At 47.8% G+C, this 19054-nt stretch overlaps 2 protein-coding genes across 3 annotated transcripts in view; one reads left to right on the plus strand and one right to left on the minus strand.

Moving 5' to 3' along the window:
* The first annotated feature begins 9315 nt into the window (after nt 1-9315).
* Nucleotides 9316-12421, plus strand: ART5 (ADP-ribosyltransferase 5). 2 transcript variants are annotated; one of them, XM_012725246.1, is made up of 5 exons: nt 9316-9403; nt 9576-9800; nt 10630-11359; nt 11941-11973; nt 12062-12421. In XM_012725246.1, the coding sequence occupies exons 2-5, from the start codon at nt 9744-9746 to the stop codon at nt 12166-12168; spliced, it is 927 nt and encodes a 308-aa protein (XP_012580700.1). In that variant the 5' UTR covers nt 9316-9403; nt 9576-9743; the 3' UTR covers nt 12169-12421. The 2 variants fall into 2 exon arrangements, with proteins under 2 accessions (XP_012580700.1, XP_012580701.1); XM_012725247.1 differs by having other exon boundaries at nt 12065-12421.
* A 454-nt stretch (nt 12422-12875) lies between these two features.
* The window catches only part of LOC101632869 (short transient receptor potential channel 2-like), a 27173-nt gene continuing 20994 nt past the window's right edge, over nt 12876-19054 (minus strand). Inside the window, exons 17-22 of the mRNA XM_004683686.2 lie at nt 18651-18743; nt 17144-17336; nt 16506-16633; nt 16305-16383; nt 14262-14391; nt 12876-13395 (exon numbers count right to left, since the gene is read on the minus strand). Coding sequence (XP_004683743.2) covers nt 13004-13395; nt 14262-14391; nt 16305-16383; nt 16506-16633; nt 17144-17336; nt 18651-18743 — 1015 coding nt within the window. The 3' untranslated portion in view covers nt 12876-13003. The remainder of the gene's footprint in view (nt 13396-14261; nt 14392-16304; nt 16384-16505; nt 16634-17143; nt 17337-18650; nt 18744-19054) is intronic.

Below are 19054 nucleotides of genomic sequence, written 5' to 3' on the forward strand. Positions count from 1 at the left end.
CTGGAAAATAGGAATATTAAATCTATACAGCTCAATAAATATCAATTGACACCTAGTCTGTGCCATTCCCAGTGCTTGACATATTGTCACAACATGGAAAATAGAGGTGCATACAGAAAGAACCCCTTTTGCTAGAAGGAACATGGGAGAGTTCCTGAACATGTAAATAGAATGAGTAGGAGAACAAGGCTGCAACCTGTAGAGACAGGGAAAGAAAAGACTGAGGTTGAATTGAGAAAGAAGTTTGGGCAGCAGGAAAGGAAAGGGAAGCAATCTCAAGATGTGAAGAGTAGAAGATATCATGTCTAGTGAGCCACGTTTGCACAAGGGAATATTGACAAAACTGGACTAATTGTGAAGGACCTTCACTGCCATGGTGGAGGTCTGGGCTTAACCTCATGGGTTACTTGGTGGGTTCACAGGACTCCAGGAGTAGGCTTAGAGCAGGCCTTGGGGCTGCAGCGTTTCCCCTCTTTCCCTGCAGTCCTGGTACATTGCTCAGTCTTCTTCTCCTCAGCCCTCAACTGCCTCATGGCCATGGACAGCTATAGACCCCCTGGTGGTGAGGGAAAAGTAAAGAGGGAGGGAGAGACACCAAGGGTACCTACTTCTGAAGGGAAGTGGGAGAAACCACAAGTTCCTGTACTGTGTGGGCATGTTGAAGGCCATGAGTGAGTCCAAGAAGACTTCCCAGCTTTGGGTCAAGATTGGAATAGTTTCTAAGTCAGTGCTTCTGCTTCCTTTCTGTGTTTACCCTCCAGCTTATTACAAAGTAACGCATACTTGTTATGAAAAGTGTATGATTGCCTTAGAAAACCAAATGCCCTTTCTTCTTTCTTTCCTTCGACATATTCCTGCTCTCACCACTCAAGTCTTCCGTATCCTCCAGGACATTTTTTTTTTTAGTTTATGTATACAAGAACTGGGGCGTAGGCTGAGATGTAGGAGGTGAAAGACAGAGTGGGGAATTGAACAGGCAGATCTACTGAAATATACTGCTGAGCAGCAAGACAAGGAGGCTGGGAGGGGACAGGCACAGCACCTGGTGGTAGCTCGATAGTGTTGAGATTTTGACCCCTGCACCACCGGGGAGGCCCTCTCAGGACTTCTTTGAATATAATGCAATATTTCAGTGTATATATACATATAGTTTTCTGTACACAGTCTGTTTTTTTTTAATTATTATTATCTTTTAAATGCTTGCACACAAAACTTTTTCCCCAAAATACCATAGATTTCCTTCCATGTTGTATGTACAAATCTATCTTGTTCATTGTAAGGACAGCAGGTATTTATACTATATTTAAACAATATTTTATTAAACCATTAATGGATATGTAGGTTTTTTTTTTAATATATTACATAGAATATTCCAGTAGATATCCAGGTATATAAGTCCTTGCCTGTATGCTTTTATAGGAAAACTATCAAAATATGAGATAATATCTAAAGGATAAGTGTATTTTTAATTTGGACAGGCAAATTTTTTCAAGATTTATTTATTTATTTATGCAAAGAACTGGGTTGTAGGCCAGAGTGGGGGTGGTAAGAGGATTTACAGAGACAGAGTGGGGACTAGAACAGGCAGATGTACTGAAATATCCTGCTGAGGGGAGCAGCAGGTGAGACAGAAGAGGTCTGCTGTGCCATGTGGTTTAACTCCCTAGCTGGGGATCTGAACTTAAACTCATGCTGCTATGGCTGGCGACAGCTTGATAGCACTGAAATTTTAACTCCTGCACCACCAGGAAGACCCAATATTATAAAATTTAAATTTTATAAAGGGTAATCTATATTCATTGTTCAAAATTTAATTAGTCTAAAAGGCATACAGTGAAGTAAGTGTCTTTCTCTCAGTCATTCCCCATGGCCAACCTCCCCAGGGACAACCAATTGTCCCATTTTCTGTGTATCCTTTTAGAGATACTGCAACACATACAAGCCAGTTCAGTTACTTCTGTTTTCCTTTTTTCTATACAAATGGTAATATAGCCAGTGGGCCTTTATCTTTGAGAATTTGATAAAAGCTGAAACTCTACTCAGTAAACAGATATATGCACCTACACAAAACAAGTCATATACTTCAGGTAACTCTGCCTGTGTTCCCCACCTCCCCATTTCACTAAGGTTAGCATCCCTGCTCCTAAAACCCTCTGGTTCTTGGGAAAGTGACGGGAGGATAAGTTTTCCTAGTGTACTGACTCTAAGATTCTGATATTTATGAGTCTCTGATTTTATAAGTCTAAATCTTAGATGCTTGTGTTGCCAATAGACCATTTAAATTGAGATGTGCAATAGTAGTTAACAGGGTTAACAGTAGTTTTTATCAAATACATGTTCCAAAGTGAACTCTTGGGCCCTCCCTGATTGCGCAAACGGGTTAAAGCGCAGCACTAAGAAGCGATTGGCAGCCTCTTGAGCATGAGCTGGATCTCCTGCCAGGGAGATGACCCACATGGTGTGGCAGACCTCTCCTGACCCATCCACTGCTCCCCTCAGCAGCATACTTTGTCAATCTGCCTGATCTGCTCCCCACTGTCTCTGGTTAATCCTCTCACCCCCCCCCACACCTCTGGCCTGTACCCCAGTTTCTGTATGCATAGATAAATAAATCTTTTAAAAAATTGTTTTGAAGTCACTTGTTTTCTTCTCTCCCTCAAAACATGCTTACTCATTTAGTCAACAACAACAAAAAATCTTCAGCAGCTGTAATGTGTCGGGTACTGAGGATACAACAATCAATAGCAGCTACTACAATAAAACCCACATCTCTTCTTCTTTAAGCTCTTTTGAAATGGGGGTAAAGTTGGAGTTGTGGGTTCCCAAAGACATGGCTATGAGCTAACCACTCGAGGCCAGGCTGTGACCTACTACTGCTATCTGCAAGTCATAGCAGAGCTAGCCGGTATCATGAGGCATGCCTGGAAATGCCTAGGGCCCCACTGACCTGATTACATGGCTACCTCTATGCGGGTCTCAGGCTAATTCTGCTTGGGATAACATCAAATACTTTGCTGATGAAAATGTGTCTTGACATATGGTCACCATGTTCCCTTTGTTCCCCTTAAAACTTTGTTCCCCTACCCCCAGACCTTATTCCTCATTCCATTGTCACATGATCAGTTTTTACTGGCTTGTATGCTTTCAATAACTGACACAAGAACAGTTTGCCTTGCAAACCTTCTCCACAACTGTGGTGGCCCTCATCGTGTGCCTATCCTATGTAGTATGTGATTTCAAGTAGCATATTACAAAAGGCACCCACCCAAAAAAAAAGGCACCTAAATTGCCTAACTGAAATAAATATGTATCAAGAATGGGGTTTACCTGCAGCACTAACCTGAAAAGGTACAGGGTATATCAAATTGGAAGAATTATCACAAAAGGGAACAAAGGAGATACCGCTCCCCAATTCCAGAATGGAATGCTAATAAGCAATGTATGTGGCACCCATCCAAGAAGCCTGAGCTTCTTAAATAGATCCTCTCTTCCTTGTGAAGAATGCCATCCATGTGTGCAGGCGGGGTGTTTCCTACTTTTTGCGCCTCTACTGACACTCAGTAAAAGGGAGTGTGCTAGACGCTGTTGGTTCCCCAGCCAGTACTCCCTCAGCCCCATCTTCATGTTCACATATAGGTGCAATGGTGCTAAGATCCCCACCTCTACTGGTCACATTTCTGTCTGAGGCTTTTTCCATCACCCCAGGAGCTTGCTAAGGGTAGACCAAAGTGCAGGGACAACCAATGATGGACGGACATCAGAGGGTCCATGATGGGACTAAGATTAGTTGTCTGAGTGGTCAGTGTGCTCATTAACACACTTTTTTAAAAAGCTTTGTTTATTTATGGATATAAGAACTGGGGTACAGGCCAGGGGAACCAGGGGTGAGTGGATTCACCAGAGACAGAGCAGGGAGCACAACAGGTAGATCTCGGGGAACAGAATAGGCAAATCTACTGAAATAGACTGCTGAGGGTAGCAGCAGGCAGGTCAGGAGAAGTCTGCCAGGCCAAGTGGCAGTGGCTGCAGATAGCTTCCCCACCAGGGGGCACCTCATTAACTCACTTTTATTTGCTTTTCTCCTTTGGTTTCACTTTGCCACTTACTCCTTACTAGTACATCCTGGGATCATCTTACAAAGAAGGTCACTACACCCTTGTCTCTGGGTTTGCTTTTGGGGAAATCAAAACAAAACAGAGGGTCTTTTCCTTTGATCATCAGCCATACAAAAATGGCCCAGAACTGTTCCTTCAACTTGGAACCCAGAATGAGCATGAGAGCAGACCTGAGCCCAGCTTGTAGCAAGACCAGCTGAGCCAGAGTGGCAGCCTAAAGCAGAGCTGCCCAGCCAAACCCAGATGATGAACCAATCTGCTGTCAAACTGAAGACTCATCAGCATGAGAATAAATACTTACATGCCTCTAAGAGCTCCTGCTACACAGCAAAATGGTCATACAGTGAAAACTCTCCACTGTCCTGTTTCTGTCCCATTTCTGCTCTGCAGGGACAAAATAGTAAAAGTGAACCAGAGACTTGGGGTAAGGAAGGAGAACTGTGAAATCAGACTGAGGACAATGAATCACTTGGGCTGAGTAAGGACATAGCAGTGAGGATGGACCCTGAGTTAGAATTTACTAGATGGATGGGATCTAGGGGATGAAAGAGGGAAAAATCAAGGATGAGACTCAGGTCTGTGTATCTGTAGATACACAGATCAGAGTAACTTTAAGCACTCCTCTGGATCATAGAGTACACACACACACACACACACATATTGAATGTATGATCAGATTTGGAGGGGAGGTGATCTGTGTAGTTTGGCATATATAGACTTTCCAGGAGCATCATATGTCTGAGAGGAAACAGAATAGACAATAAGATGAGACATTTTAGAGCCATGGATGTACTGTAGAGGGAGGGGGGAGGGAAATCTGGGATCCCCAGAGAAAGATGCAAAGGCCAAGAAGCAGAGTGAGATGCTTAACGAATGAAGCCAAAGCACAGGTGAACTGAACATCTTCCTGGGTTTTTAAAGGCTTTCCACTTCTGGCCCTTGCATCTCCTCAGATACGCTAATATATTTGTGCTAATGATACAGTACATGGGCTCCCAGATAAGCACTTGCAGATTTGCCTCCTTTGACAAATTTATGATGAAACTGGTTTTCCCAGACCTCTTAATTGTCTATGGGTTTACTTTTTTCTCTCCTTTCCTTGCAGTTTCTCTTCTTTTCACAGATTGAGGGTCAAGGAAAGGAAATCCCAAACAAAAGCAAATAGTGAGAAAGTTCTCCCCCACGGACTCCTCTTCCTCCCTGTGCTGCCCCCTGCCCCCTTCCCATTATTCTCTTGCTGATTCCCCATTTTTGTTTGTCTTTGTGTAAATAAAAGCTGGTGCCCACAGGTCTCCATCCCAGCACTAACTTTTACTCCCTCCCCTTTGTGGACACTCGCCCACCTCCCCTTTTCTTTGTTGAACACTGTACAAATAGCCCTGTAACCTGCCAAAGAGCGGGACGGTGGGCTTTCGGACATGAGTCTGCTGCCCTCCTCATTTGTCGACAAATAAGACCACTTTCCTTTTCCACAAACTCTGTTTCCTTGCATTGGCTGAGGAAAACTGAGACCGGCGTTTGGTAACACTAAGTTCCTCTTTAGGCTTGACCTAGCAAGAGTTTCCTATAAACTTACCATCAGAAGAATCTCATCTAATATACCATCCTCATTATTCACCCAGATACCCAGAATGACCCCCCCCTTGGGGGTCCATTCATTCAATCACTCATCAAACACTGTTAGATGCCAACTAATGTGGCTCTATTCTAGATGCACCTTCCCTCTCCTTCACCCCACCTTCCTTCCTTGTCATGGATCAGGTTTGCCCCTGGTCTCACTGGTTTCTGCCTCCACTGTCATCCCTGCCAACTCTCTTTGGAGTAGGGAAATTAATGTTTCTAATGCTAAATTCCTTACCAACTTACAATCCCTCTGTGCCAAACTGACTGGAGAAATATCTCAAAGTACAGAATGAAAATGCAGAGTGAAAATTATGAAGGAAGAGATAAAAAAACAAATTAAGGGGGGAAAGTGAAAATATAACAAAATAGAACTTCTCTCCAAACCCTCAGATCAGAGGTCAACCTGCTCTGTGGCCTAGCCCTCCATGACCTCTTTCACCTTATGCCCCACCTTATTCAGCTATAGTCGGAATAAAGTTCCAGACTCCCTTGGGCGTCTTCCCTCTGTGTGGTTTTGCACACTTTGCTGTCTGCTACCTACTCCGTAAGGCTTAGCTCAGAGGCTACTTCCTCCAGGAAGTCCTCTGGGCTCCTACCCTGCACTCTCCTCTGTCACTGTTCTAATTACACTGTGCTGCCCTTAGATGTCTGTCTTCCCTCCTGGCCTGGGGTTAGTTGAAGGTGGGAACCATTGTCCTATGTTTCCAGAGGGCAGCATAAGGTCAGGAGGTGAGGCTTCCTGAAATGTTTGCTGAGAATCTGAGGGACTTTCCAGGTGCAGGTAACAATGTAGATCATTGTAAGCACAGGCTTGATGACTCTGGTGACCAGTATTGGGGTAAATGGGGAACCAAAGCAGAGTGACAGGAGGGTGTGGTAGTTGAAAAAGTGGAGGCAACTGGGCAGCCCCTTTTCATAACCTCAGGGATCTTCCCTTCTCTGTCCTTTCTTTCATCCTGCTCAGGACATTTCTCTTGTCAGTTTCTCCTTCGCTAGGCCCTCACTGAACATTACCTTCTGGAAATGTGATCCAGAAATCCCCAATTTTCCCAGTGGCCCCAAACCTCCTTAAGTATCCCAAGCTCTCTATTAGAGGTGTTGTGATCTAAGTGGGTTGTCCTTCCCACCCCAACTCACATGTTGAAATCTGAATGCCCAATGTGATGTTAGAATGGGGGGGCATGGGATATGATTAGTTCATTTGGGTGGAGCCCCATAGGGCTCCTTAACTCCCTCCACCATGTGAAGACACAGGAGAAAGTACTAGCTACAAACTAGGAAGGGAATCCCCACCCGATTATGCTGGCACCCTGACCTTGAACTTCCAAGCTCCAGAACTGTGAGAAATAAATGTTTGTTGTTAATAAGTTAACCAATCTGGGTATTTTGTTATAGCAGCCTATAAGGACTAAGATAAGAGGTTCCTGAAACTTTTCTTAATGATTCCTAAACTCCACCACAACCACCCAAAATTTCCTTAAACAAAAAATAATCAAAGCTTCTCTCCCTGACTGGCACCCAGATGGTGTGTCCCTTACCTAGGTCTTCTCCAGAGTGGGGATGCTGGTGTTGGTTTCCTGCGAGGGCCACTGGGGAGGGAGAGGGCACACTTCTCCTTTATATGGTCAACCCCCCTCTAGCCACCCCCTTCCTCCATTGGACTTCTCCCATGCAGCTGCTCAGAAATGTGACACTCCCACAGCTATTTCTGGATGTCTCCTTAAGATCAGAAACACTAGCTTTTGACCAGTCTGCCCTAGGTCAGTGCCCCCCTATATAAGAGGGACTTCCTGAAGCAGAGAAGGTGGAGGTGAGGCATGGAGGATCCAGACTGGAATACTGCCTCCCTACTGGATATGATCCTGCAACTCAGAACCCCTGGCCTCAGAGAGTTTCTCCTCACTTTTTTTTTTTTTTTAAATATGAGCATGGAGATTCACCTTAGGTGTGTGTCATTGAACAGAGCCCCTGATGAAGAGAAAGATCATACAGCAAATTGATGAGGTTCAGACCACAGAGGACAAATTTATGGTCTTGGGGACTGTTCCTGAGGCCTAGGTGTCCCAGAACATATCTTCTGTCCCAGAAACTGTAAATTCTCACATATTTCCAGGGAGAGGCAGGATGCTACCTGTTGCTTTTCACAATAATGGCAAGCAATGGATGACTCCACATTTACTCATTTACTCTATTTCTCTCTCTCTCTCTCTCTTTTTTTTTTTTTTAGAGATTTTTATTTATTTGTGCATACAGAACTGGGGTACAGGCCAGAGGTACAGGGACAGTAAGAGGATTCACCAGAGACAGAGTAGGGTGCAGAACAGGCAGATCAATGAAGTACACTGCAGAGGGGAGCAGCGGGCAGGAAAGGCCTGCCGAGCCATGTGAATCACCTCCGGGCCTGGATCCAAATGGCACTGAAGTGGCTGTGGCCAGCTTGTAGGGCTGCATCCTAACCTGCTGCACCACCAGGGAGGGCCCGACTACTCATTTTCTAATCAGATTCTTCGATGATCAGTCTCATTGAAAGAGGCCACAAGAACTTGTCTTGAAACTGATAGGTATTCTGGGTTTTAGGGAAACCAATCTTTTTAGTGCCCTCCCCACTCTTCCCCCAAGCCCAGATGCACATCCTGTCTTCTGTTTTGGTCTACAGGAAGAAATTTTAGAGAAAGCAGGATTTTAGGTGAAGGCAATTATTTATTTGGATGGCAAGCTGAAGGGGTGGGGTACAGGGGTGGGACTAAATCAATGAGCCAGAGCAGGATGGAGACCTTGGAGTAACCTTCCACGCTCAGCTCAGTTCCAACAAGCAAAATCTCAAACCCTCACATTTGGGACCCCCAACTCCTCTGACCACTATGAGGCAACAACTCTCCCACCCCCAGAGGTTCAGCCAGTCTGAAAACTCTCCCCACAGCTGCTTTCAGATTCTTTAGCCAGCCCCTTCTCCCATTACCTCTGATTAGACATCCAAAACTCACAGCCAGGTTATTTATAGACAAGCCTACAAAAGGCAAGTGTTTATAAACATTGGGTCACCTTAGTCTAAACAGTCCAGAGAGGATCTGGGGGGCTGGGGGATTCAACCCAAAGGATCTAAGGCCACTAAATAAACAACTGGTCCAACCCTGACAGGGATGAGAGGGTGAAGAGAAAGGAGAAGGATGGTTGCCTCAGATGGCTGGACCGCGAGCGACCCTACGGGTGGTCATATGCAAATTGAATGCAAATGAGCGAGTATACTGATGGTGACTTCCGGGAAGAGAGACCCCAGAGGGACTCCGGGTCCTAACGGTCTGGTTGTCCGGGAGAGGCGGGGTGTGGGCCCACTTAAGGGACAGGTCGAGTCCCACCAGCTCCCTCGCACAACCCTCATCTTGCTTGGAGACACAGAAGGTCCTGGAGAAAGAAGTTGCAGTCCTAGGGGGAGAAGCTACGCCCCTCAGCCCCTTCCCCCGCGCTCCCGCCCCAGCGCCGGCCCTGCGTCTGTAGTCTGGGAAGAAAGGTGTCGGGTTACGGCCGCGGGGGCTATAGTTAGCTACCCGGACTTTGTTTATCGGTTGGACTCCGGGGACAGCACTGAGCAGCGCGGCCAGACGTCAGCCCCCCGCAGGTCCGAGCCTTCCGCGCCCCTTCCAGCTCTCGGACTCCACAACCTCCAGGTGGGTCCTGACGCCCTCTCACGCCTCTCTGAGGAGCCGGATGACGGCTCTGCCTTCACCACCATCACAGAAACATTCCCCCGACAGAAAACGCTGAGCTCAGGGGCCTCGGGGAACCTGGAAACCGAGACCTGGGGCAGTGGCCAACCCTGTCCACTCCCCTACTCCGCAGCCTCCGGCCCCGCCCACGCCCCGCCTGCGGCAGGTCCCGGACCCGGGACCCTTCCCATCACTGAGGAGTGGCTGGGTCGTCACCCTCCGGACCCCTGAAGCCAAAGAGTGCCCAACACGGCTGGTCCCATCCGCATCTGGACCTCGTCCTCTTAAGTCACTCCCAGGGATGGTGCTGGTTTTGCTCATCGCCCTCAGCTGCATTGTTTTCCAGAACTTCTGGCAGGTAACAGGGAGACCCATCCCTTGCCAGGAACACTTGGGGTACAGACCTGGGAGGTGGAGTGGGGAGAGACTCCTCAAAAATCTCTCTCTAGGAGCTCAGTTTTTAAAATCTTCTCCCTCTTGGGAACCTCCAGTCCTGTAGAAACATCCAGATTCCTATTTCCTCTCCCAGAACCCCCACTCACCATCTTCCTTCCCTAGGGACTGCCTCCATCTTTCTCCTTCTCACAGCCCATCCCAAACTCCTCTCCTTGTATACTGTCCTCTTGTAGCCCCTCCCAGACCAGTCTTCCCCATTCCCCAGCCCAGGTTTGGGGATATGGGCTTCTAAAGAGGGGAGAGGACTCAGGAGTCTTAGAACTGACAATGATTTGGTGTGGTGGCTGAGAGGGAACGAGTCTGAAGATGGAGTCAGGTAATTGTTTATACATTTGTACATCACCAGCAAACTGGTCTTAGAGCCAGAAAAGCACTTGCAAGTCAACTTGCCCTTTTTCCCCACCAAATGCTGGGAGCTCTCTAATGTCAGAATGACTGCTTTTAGGTTTAGGAATTGAAGCGCCCTATGCTTTCCTCACAATGACCCTGTGAGGTTGAGGTAGCCCAGAAAAGTTAAGAGTCTTGTCTGATTCCACAGATGGTAGCTGTGAAGCCAGGATTTGAACCCATGATGTGTGAATCTAGTGCCTGCCTTTGGGCTCTTGCCAAATTGAATTGCCAGATATTTAGGCATAGAAATGAAATTCTGTGTTTCTGATCTGCCACCAGAGCCCTGTCTGGTGAACTTCAACATTTTTTCCTGGCGGCTTCTCTCTTTTTTACTTCCATAGGCCCAGGCTGTTCCCATCTTGCCCCTGGGCCTGGCTCCAGACACCTTTGATGATGCTTATGTGGGCTGCTCAGAGGAGATGGAGGAGAAGGCAGTCCCTCTGCTAAAGGAGGAGATGGCCCGCCATGCTCTGCTCCGGGAATCCTGGGAGGCAGCCCAGGAAGCCTGGGAGCATAGGTGTCAAGGGCTGACCCTGCCCCCTGGCTTCAAAGCCCAGCACGGAATCGCCGTCATGGTCTACACCAATTCATCTAACACCTTGTACTGGGAGCTGAACCAGGCGGTGCGGACAGGCGGTGGCTCCTGGGAGCTCTACATGAGGCACTTCCCCTTCAAGGCCCTGCATTTCTACCTGACCCGGGCCCTCCAGTTGTTGCGGGGGAGTGGGGGTTGTAAGAGGGGATCTGAGGATGTGGTGTTTCGAGGTGTGGGTACCCTGCGCTTTGAACCTAGGAGGCTAGGGGACTCTGTCCGCTTGGGCCAGTTTACCTCCAGCTCCCTGGATGAGGGGGTTGCCCGCAGATTTGGTAATGCCACCCTTTTCTCTATAAGAACTTGCTTTGGGGCCCGTATCCAGTCCCTGTCTGTCTTTCCTGAGGAGCGTGAGGTGCTGATTCCCCCCCATGAAGTCTTCTTGGTCACCAGGTTCTCCCAGGATGGAGCCCAGAGCCTAGTGTCTCTTTGGAGCTATAATCAGACCTGCAGCCACTTTAACTGCGCCTATCTGGGTGGTGAGCTGTGCATGAGGGAAGCAGGATGGGCATGGTGGGTGTAAGAAGCCAGGAGAGCTCAATCCCCAGGAGCTTTAGGAGACCACTTAGTTAATGGGGACACTAAGGGCTAGAAGTCAGCTGAAGGTATTGTTTTTTACAACTTATATACCTCCAACTCTTAGAAGGTCCTATATGTGTTTTCCAGATCTTTGACTAGTCTTAGATGATTCTGTAAATGTTCTTGAAAGGTTCCATCTGTTACTGAGCCTGGTAGATGGAAACAACATGGTTGAGGGTAACAAGCAGAGAAAAGTGATAGAGGAGTGCTGCTTCAAATCTCAAGGTCCCAGGTTTAATGGGGCTCACTGGCACACTGTGCCGTTCCCAAGTGCTGAGAAAGGGACGCAATGAAAGAGTGGGTGGGGGCATAGAGGGATGGATTACCTAGGAAGGTTTTCTGGAGGAGGGAAGGGGAAAGGAGAGTCATAAAGGGAATATGAACTGAAGTGGAATGGTCCATGCCAGAGCCTGGTGGGAAGGAAGTTTGGGTATGAGGGTCTGTCTATGTGGAGCCCTCACTGTGGTACTGTCTGTTGCAGGGGAGAAGAGGCTGGGCTGTGCATCTTTTCCAAGTGAGTCACCCTCTTTCCCCCCTCCCTCGGCTGCTTTGAATACCCTCCTGTGCCTGCTGGCCTTCACTTTCTTTTCTTCTTTCTCCAGAAGGTGGGCAGCCAGACTCACCCTCCAACAGGGCCTTCTCTCTGCAATCCTGGAAGACCCTGCTTTTGACCCCTGGGGAGTTCCAGCTCTCAGGAGCTGGGCTCTGAAAGTTCAGTGCCTGCCACTTAGAAGTCCTGGGAACTGGTGACCTTCCTATGAAGAAGGGGGGCTTCCTACAGTCTTGGGAACAAGAATGTGGTTTCAGGCCCAGCCCTATCAGTAGTCTCCCCAACTAGAATGTGGGGGGTGGTGGGATATAAGGCCTTGTAGGACGGAGGGAGTCCCAGTATGTGGTGGGGACTCCCTGGGACAAGCAAGGGCAGTACTGTGATGGCCACTTGATTAAACAGTATTGCAGTGTGGTGACACTGAATTTCATCATTGGTTGATTCCATGAGACTGGATCACTGTCTTGCTCTGCCTATATGGGACTTTTTCATCACTCTTCGACATACTTCCCTATACAGACCCTTGTCCACACCAGAAGTTTTAACAGCCAGAGGAGCCACAGTAGGAATGCAGGAAGGGGGACAGATTCTTTGTCACTTCTTCAGATGAGGAATTTTACAAAGTCAAGCAAGGAGACCATTTGTTCGAGGTCAAAGAGTTAGTATCAAAACTAGGCCCCATGCCTCCCAGTTCCAAACTTATGAAATATTTGAGAACACACTAAAGCTTTGAGGGTACTCAGAGCAGGATCTTAAATTCAAGATACATGGGACCCCCAAACAAGCTACTTTTTTCTGCCCTGCTCCCGTAAGAGTCCATTTCAGAGGAGGGGATTGCAAAGCATCACGAGACAGATTTTCACACACTCTGGAAACATCTGACATCCAGAACAAAACTTTATTGAGGCAAGGAAAGCAGCATAGGCACCTACTAAGTGACTCCCTTCCCATCTAGGCTGATTCACTCACCAACAAAAGGAAACTGCCCACTGCATCAGGACACCCCCTTGGCTCCCAAATTTTCCTCCTGAGGCAGGGCTCCAGCTCCCTCTGATTCTTGCTCCCTATGTACTAGCACAGGTGCTGAGGAAGAAGGGCCAGACTCTCCAGAAGATGCAGTTGTAGCATCTCCAGCACCCTGAAGCCCAGTTTCTAAAGATTCCTGGGTCCCCACACTCTCTGGCACTGTCAGCTCTGGGGTCTCAGGGATGGGGGGCCCCAGGTTTTGAAAGCTGTTTCGTACTCTGGTGATGTAGCGGCTGAGAATGCTGGCACCATGGGGTGGCCGGGGTGGTCCTCCTTCTTCCAGAGTTCGCCTTACGCCGGCTACCTCACTTTGCAGTCGAGACACAGTCTTAGTCAGCTCTGTCAGTCTGTTGCCCAGATCTGGGAAGTGGGGGAGAGTGTTAATGGAGCAGTCTTTCACATGATGGGCCTGCCCTGTACCACTTCTATCCTCAGAGAACCCCAGGTGATAACATGTCTGGGACTCCTAAGGGAAGAGAAGTGGAGGAAGTGAGAGACTGGTTTATGGACTGGGGGGGCAGAGTCTGGGACAGATGAGTCTGAGTGGGCTCAGATGGTGGTGAGAATAGAAGGCATCTGAATCCCTAGGGATGGGAAGGTTTGCAGTGGGTGGAGATTTATACATCTCCCACTGCCAACCCTCTTTCCCATCTATACCCATCCAGCTCATAGCCATCCTCAGGGTTCAGTTCACTTTGTTTGTAGCTTCTGGAACTCCATCCTTCTACCTCCCCATGAGCCTCTCGAAATGATAGGCGTTCTCTCCTCTGGCTCTCACTGCAATTTGTGTTTCTTTTAGCTAAGGACTTTCTGCCTAGTCAGTAGTTTTCTCTTCCACACCAGACTCAAAGCTTTTGTGAGTCCTTGCTCTACACAGTCCCTCTTACCTCCCTTGTCTGGAACAAAGAAGACACAGCAATGACAGTTGGTTGAATGAATGAATAAGTAAAAGAATGAATGAAGTGCATGAATGAATGAATGGGTAAGAGAGAATAAATGAGCATGTGAATGAAGGCAGAAATGGGAGGATGAAGTGAGTGGAACAGACAAATGGGTCAGAGAGTAGCTGAGTGCAAGGGACCACATTGTGCAAGTTGTGGCTCCAAGGGCAAGGTAGGGTAGGCCACATATAACTAGGTTGGAAGAGGGCTGTGAATCTGTATGTTGTGCATTTATCCTAGCTGAGCAAGAAACAAATGGGGAAAGCTTGGAGGTGAGCAACCAACCTTTCCGACGGGTCTCCTCGAATTCCCTCTGGGCAGTGTCTATATAGCGTTGTACCAGGGCCTTGATGACACGAAGGCGGTAGGATCCATGCTCACCCTCCCCAGCTTCTGTCCCTGCCCCAGGATTGGCCTGGGTTGGGAAGACAGGAGGACCAGAGATTTTTAGCTTCACCATGGTGCTAGTCACTGTTCCCTCCCCTAGGCAGTGAAAGACAGACCCAAGTCTGTTTGGAAGGCCACACATCTAGGCCCTGGTACTTTGGAAGGTAGAAGGATGGAGGCCAGAAATTAGGAAAAGGGCAAAGGAAAGACAACTGGGGGGGAGGATGGGATGAAGACTGGAATTGGGAGGTTGGGGGGGAGGTGGCGAGGAGGAGGTGGAGCAGAGACAGAATGTTGCCACCAACCCAACCTTGGTTTTCTTGAGCTGACTTAATCCAGATTAACCCTGCCTTAAAATCCTGCAGAGGGGCAGAACTAGCAGGTGTGGGGAGGCATCTGCGCGGGCCTGCTCTTGCATGTTAGATTGAAATCAGGCAAATAAAAATCACTGGGTTTTAGATCCAGTTTTAGGCCTCAGCACCGTACCAGGAGGGCTCACGGGGGACAGACAACAGAGAGCACACAGGTGTAGTAGGCAAAGTACTGGATTGGAAGACCAAGACACAGGCTCAAATGCCAGCTCAGTGCTTTTGTAGATTTTGTGCCATGCTGTTGACTTCTTCAGGCCTGAGCATCTCCAGACTTTAAATACAGGTGCTAATCATGCCTGCTCCCCAGGTTGGTGCTTCCCTGACCTAGAGTAAAGGCTTTCTGGATGCTTAAGAAATAATTATTTTTCTTTAGTTTTATTTTCAGCTAAATATTTTAGAGCTAGCATATCTACTCCTGTCGTGTAAAATAAACATAGCATTTTGCTAAATATTTTGAAAGATAGATGGGTTGACAGAAACGGGGCAGTCAGTAGTTGAGAGAGAATGATAGGCCCTTTTCAGCTACAGAGTATAGGAGGCATTTTTCAGGTGAAAAATAAGGATAAAAACTGTGGGGGCCATTTTCCTGAGAATGCAGGATAAGTGGGAGAGGAGCCTGACTGGAACACCAAAGAACAGGTCAGAGAGGTGGGGGCAGCTGGAAGAAGGGAACCTCAGTGTGGGTGCAATGGAAGACTGGGAAATAGCCACGTGGCTGGGAGGGTGGGACCTGTCAGGATGCAGAGACTGCCCATCCAGGCCTGGGCGCGGGCCTGAGCATTGAATGCAACCTCAGTTAAGTTATATTTTCTCCTTGTGTGCAGGCACCTCTGACATGTGGTCTGCAAATATGCATTAGGTAGTCTGGACCGGGTCAGGAAGTGGTAAAGGGTAGAGGGGCTGGGTATGGTGATGAAGGGGAGAAGAATGGTGATACTTTCAGAAGCTAGAGTCACAGTTCCCAATAGGCGAGAAGCCCCATGTGGTTGGGGCCCCATGTGGTTGGGGATGGAACTTAGGGCCTTCAGTTTCTGGTGTTGTGTCTTGTGCTTTTGCACATGCTGTTTCCTGTGTTGCCCATCAACTTCCTGTTTATTCTTCAGGATTCTACTCTGCACATAAAGTCTCTGGGAAGCACCTGATCTGAGGCTCCCCTCTGCACCCCAAGAGCCCCCCCACCCCACATTTCCTTCTATTGGAGCCTTGTCATACTGGAAGGTTACAGTCTGTTTTCTTCTGCTGCTATGCTAGACCCGGAGCAACTTGAGGGACCAGCGTCAGGCTTGCCTTTCTCTCCAGTTTGGTAAGTGTTTGTTGGATTCCTATTGATCTACCAGATGAAGGAAGGCCTTCTTCATCTGGGGATCCAGGGTTGGAAGTTTAGAAAATTATCAGAGCTGGGAAGAGGGAAAGGCAAACTATGTGAGAGAATAGGAACTGGAGATGGACTTCCCAGGCAAGACACCTGCATAGACAGACAAGCTGGGGATGTGTAGACAAAGGAACAGAATGTAAAAGCAATAGGTTTCTGATGTGAAGAAGACCAACACCTAGGAGATGAGGTACTCACAAAGGTGGGGAGTGGAGGATAGTCTCGCTTCTTGATTTTGCAGCAGGAACAACAACAGCAAATGAACTGGAAAATTCTCCTGAGAGATTTAGATAGTATAAAAGGTTCATCAGAGGGAGGGTCTAAGGTACTGGGAGTAGTAGTTGCTGTGGGAGTGCTGGGTGTGTGGGGTAGGTGGAAGTGAAGCTCTGAGGTCATCACCTGAGAAGGTAGAAGATGGCCTTGGGAGAGGGCAGGATGTTGAAGGGCACAGGCAACGTCAGGCCCTCTCGGAAGTAGGACAGGTAGAGCTTGGAGCGAGCAAACTTCCATTCCACATCAGCATCATCCTGGGGTCCAGCAGGTGGGGGCTCAGTGAGGACAACATTGGTGGCTGGCCCTCCTGCCCACCTAGGCTGCCTCACAGCATTTTTCCAGTGAGCCAACCACTTTCTTCTCCCCATTCTTATCTCTGTCCTCACTGATTACCCACACTTTCCCTGCTTGTCTCCCTCTTTCCTCTCTTTCCTCTCATTAGCTTTCATCCTTCTGACATCCCTCTCCAGCCACAATCCCTAACCCATCAATCTTCTTCTCTCTCCCTTCTCAGGTTCCCACATACTTCCCCAAAATACTCTCTTCCTCCCAAACATAAAGTGGAAAGAGCACTAGATTTGTGTCTAGAGAAACATATACTAAGACCTGCATTTTATAGATCAAGAAAATGAGGCCAAGAGGGAATCTTGCCCCAAGTCACAAAACAAGACAGCAGTGGATGCAGAGCAGACACCCAGCGTCTAAACTCCTTATTCCTGTTCTCCCTCCTTCTCCCTGGCCTAACCTGCTCTCAGTTCACGCACCTCAATCTTCTGGAAGGAGTTGGTGATCATGGCAATGAGCATGTTGAGCAGCACAATGACCATGATGATGGTAAAGATGCCGTAGAGGGCCCGGCCCACGAATTCAGGCACCAGAAACTGAGGCATGTCCACCACACTGTGCTCCTCCATGCCAAACATGGTCCAGAACAGAAACTGGAATGTCTCATTGAAACTGGCATGGGGGCCAAGTAAAGAGGGGGGGCATGAGGGGTGGAAATGAGCCTGAGGGTCACTCAGACACCCCCGCCCCTCTCCTTCCAGGACCCAACCAAAGGCATTCCACTTCCAAGAAGCCTTTGGACCAGCCCAGCCCATATAGACACTTGCCATTTGTATGCTGCAACTTTTATTCTTTCAGTCAATTGATATTTATTGAGCATCCTGCCTAAGAACTGATGCTCTGGGGTGAGAATTTGAATAATGCAAATAGCTTAAAACTGTGGCAAGTGAAGTGAAGGAGCAGCACAAGGTATGCTCCTAGTCTTGGAATTGGGGAAAGCTTCTTTGAGAAGCATTTAAGCTGAGTTCTAAAGGATACAAGGAAATCAACAGGTGAGAAGGAAGGAGATGTGGAGAAGTGTTCCTCAAGGCAGAGAGCCTGGGGCATTTGAGGAGCTGGGAGAAAAAAAAGGTTAGCAGAGCTGGTATTGGAGGACACAGGCGAGAGCCTTATGAGAGGTAAGTAGGGACCAACCAGAACATTCAGGACTTCTTAGGATAAAAACAAAGATCCTTACCAGGGCCATCAGCATTAGGAAGCTATGAAGAGGTCTAAGCAGAGGGCTGATTTACATTTGAAAAGATCACCTTGACTGTTTTGAGTAGAGGAAAAAAGAGGGTGAGAGATTGGGGCACAGAGACCACTTAGGAAACTTGTTGCCATGGTCTGGGTGAGAGGGGATGATAGTTTAGACAACAGTGGGAACAACACTAGTGCTGCCTCTTCTAGGAAGCCTTTGCTGCATTCCCTTCTCTATTCCAGAGTTACTTGTAAACCTGACCACATTCTCCCTGCAATTATATTTATTCATGTCTCTGTCTTATTGCCTCCATCTTAGTGCCAGCTCAGGCCTAGATTACTGCAGCAATCTCTGCAACTGGCCTCTAGCCTCTGTCTCTCTCCTTATTCCCTTCTCTACATTACACCCCAGGTGTTCTTTCTAAATGCTGATATGATGGGTTGTATTTCTGTCTGTTGAATATGAAATGTTCCTAACTATCTTCAGTCAAAATGCTTATCATGAGAATTTTAGTAAACATACTTATGACCTAATTAGTTGTCATCCATGAACAAATAGCTAGGAGTTCAGAGACAAAGTGAGAATAAATAATGAATGAATGAATGAGTGGGTGTGGATCAAGCAGGGAGTGATTCACCAAACCAGAGAATGAATACTGAATATTGAGTGAACAGATGAGGGAGTGAGAAAGGAAGAGGCACTCAGCTGCAGGGGCCCAGACTCTACCCGCCTCTGCCCCTGCATACTTGCCCAGCCGCTCTGTCTTCTGGTAGGGCACATAGATGTTGTTGAGGCCACAGAGGAAGGCGGTCAGGATGATCATGAGGATGAACATAAACCTGGCAGGGGTGTGATGGGGAAGGATCAGAGCAGGTCTCCAGCATGGGACAAGTCAAGCTCTGGGGAGGAGAGAGGTCCTCCCAAGCTCAGCTTCTGTACTTGACAAATACTCAGTCTGGTTATTATTAAGAATGAAAAATTTAGGGGGTGGCAAGTAAGTAGGGATTTAAAGTGGGTGTCAAAACAGGAATAATGGGTATTCAAGAATAAAGGGTATTGACGGATGGTCTCACTCATAGCAGGAGTATAATGGACCAGGCGAGAAAATAACAAAAATAATGAACAACCATAGACCAGAGACATTCTGTGG

Source organism: Condylura cristata, unplaced genomic scaffold (genome assembly GCF_000260355.1).
Source record: "Condylura cristata isolate star-nosed mole 26May11 unplaced genomic scaffold, ConCri1.0 scaffold00015, whole genome shotgun sequence".
Classification (NCBI taxonomy): Eukaryota; Metazoa; Chordata; class Mammalia; order Eulipotyphla; family Talpidae; genus Condylura; species Condylura cristata.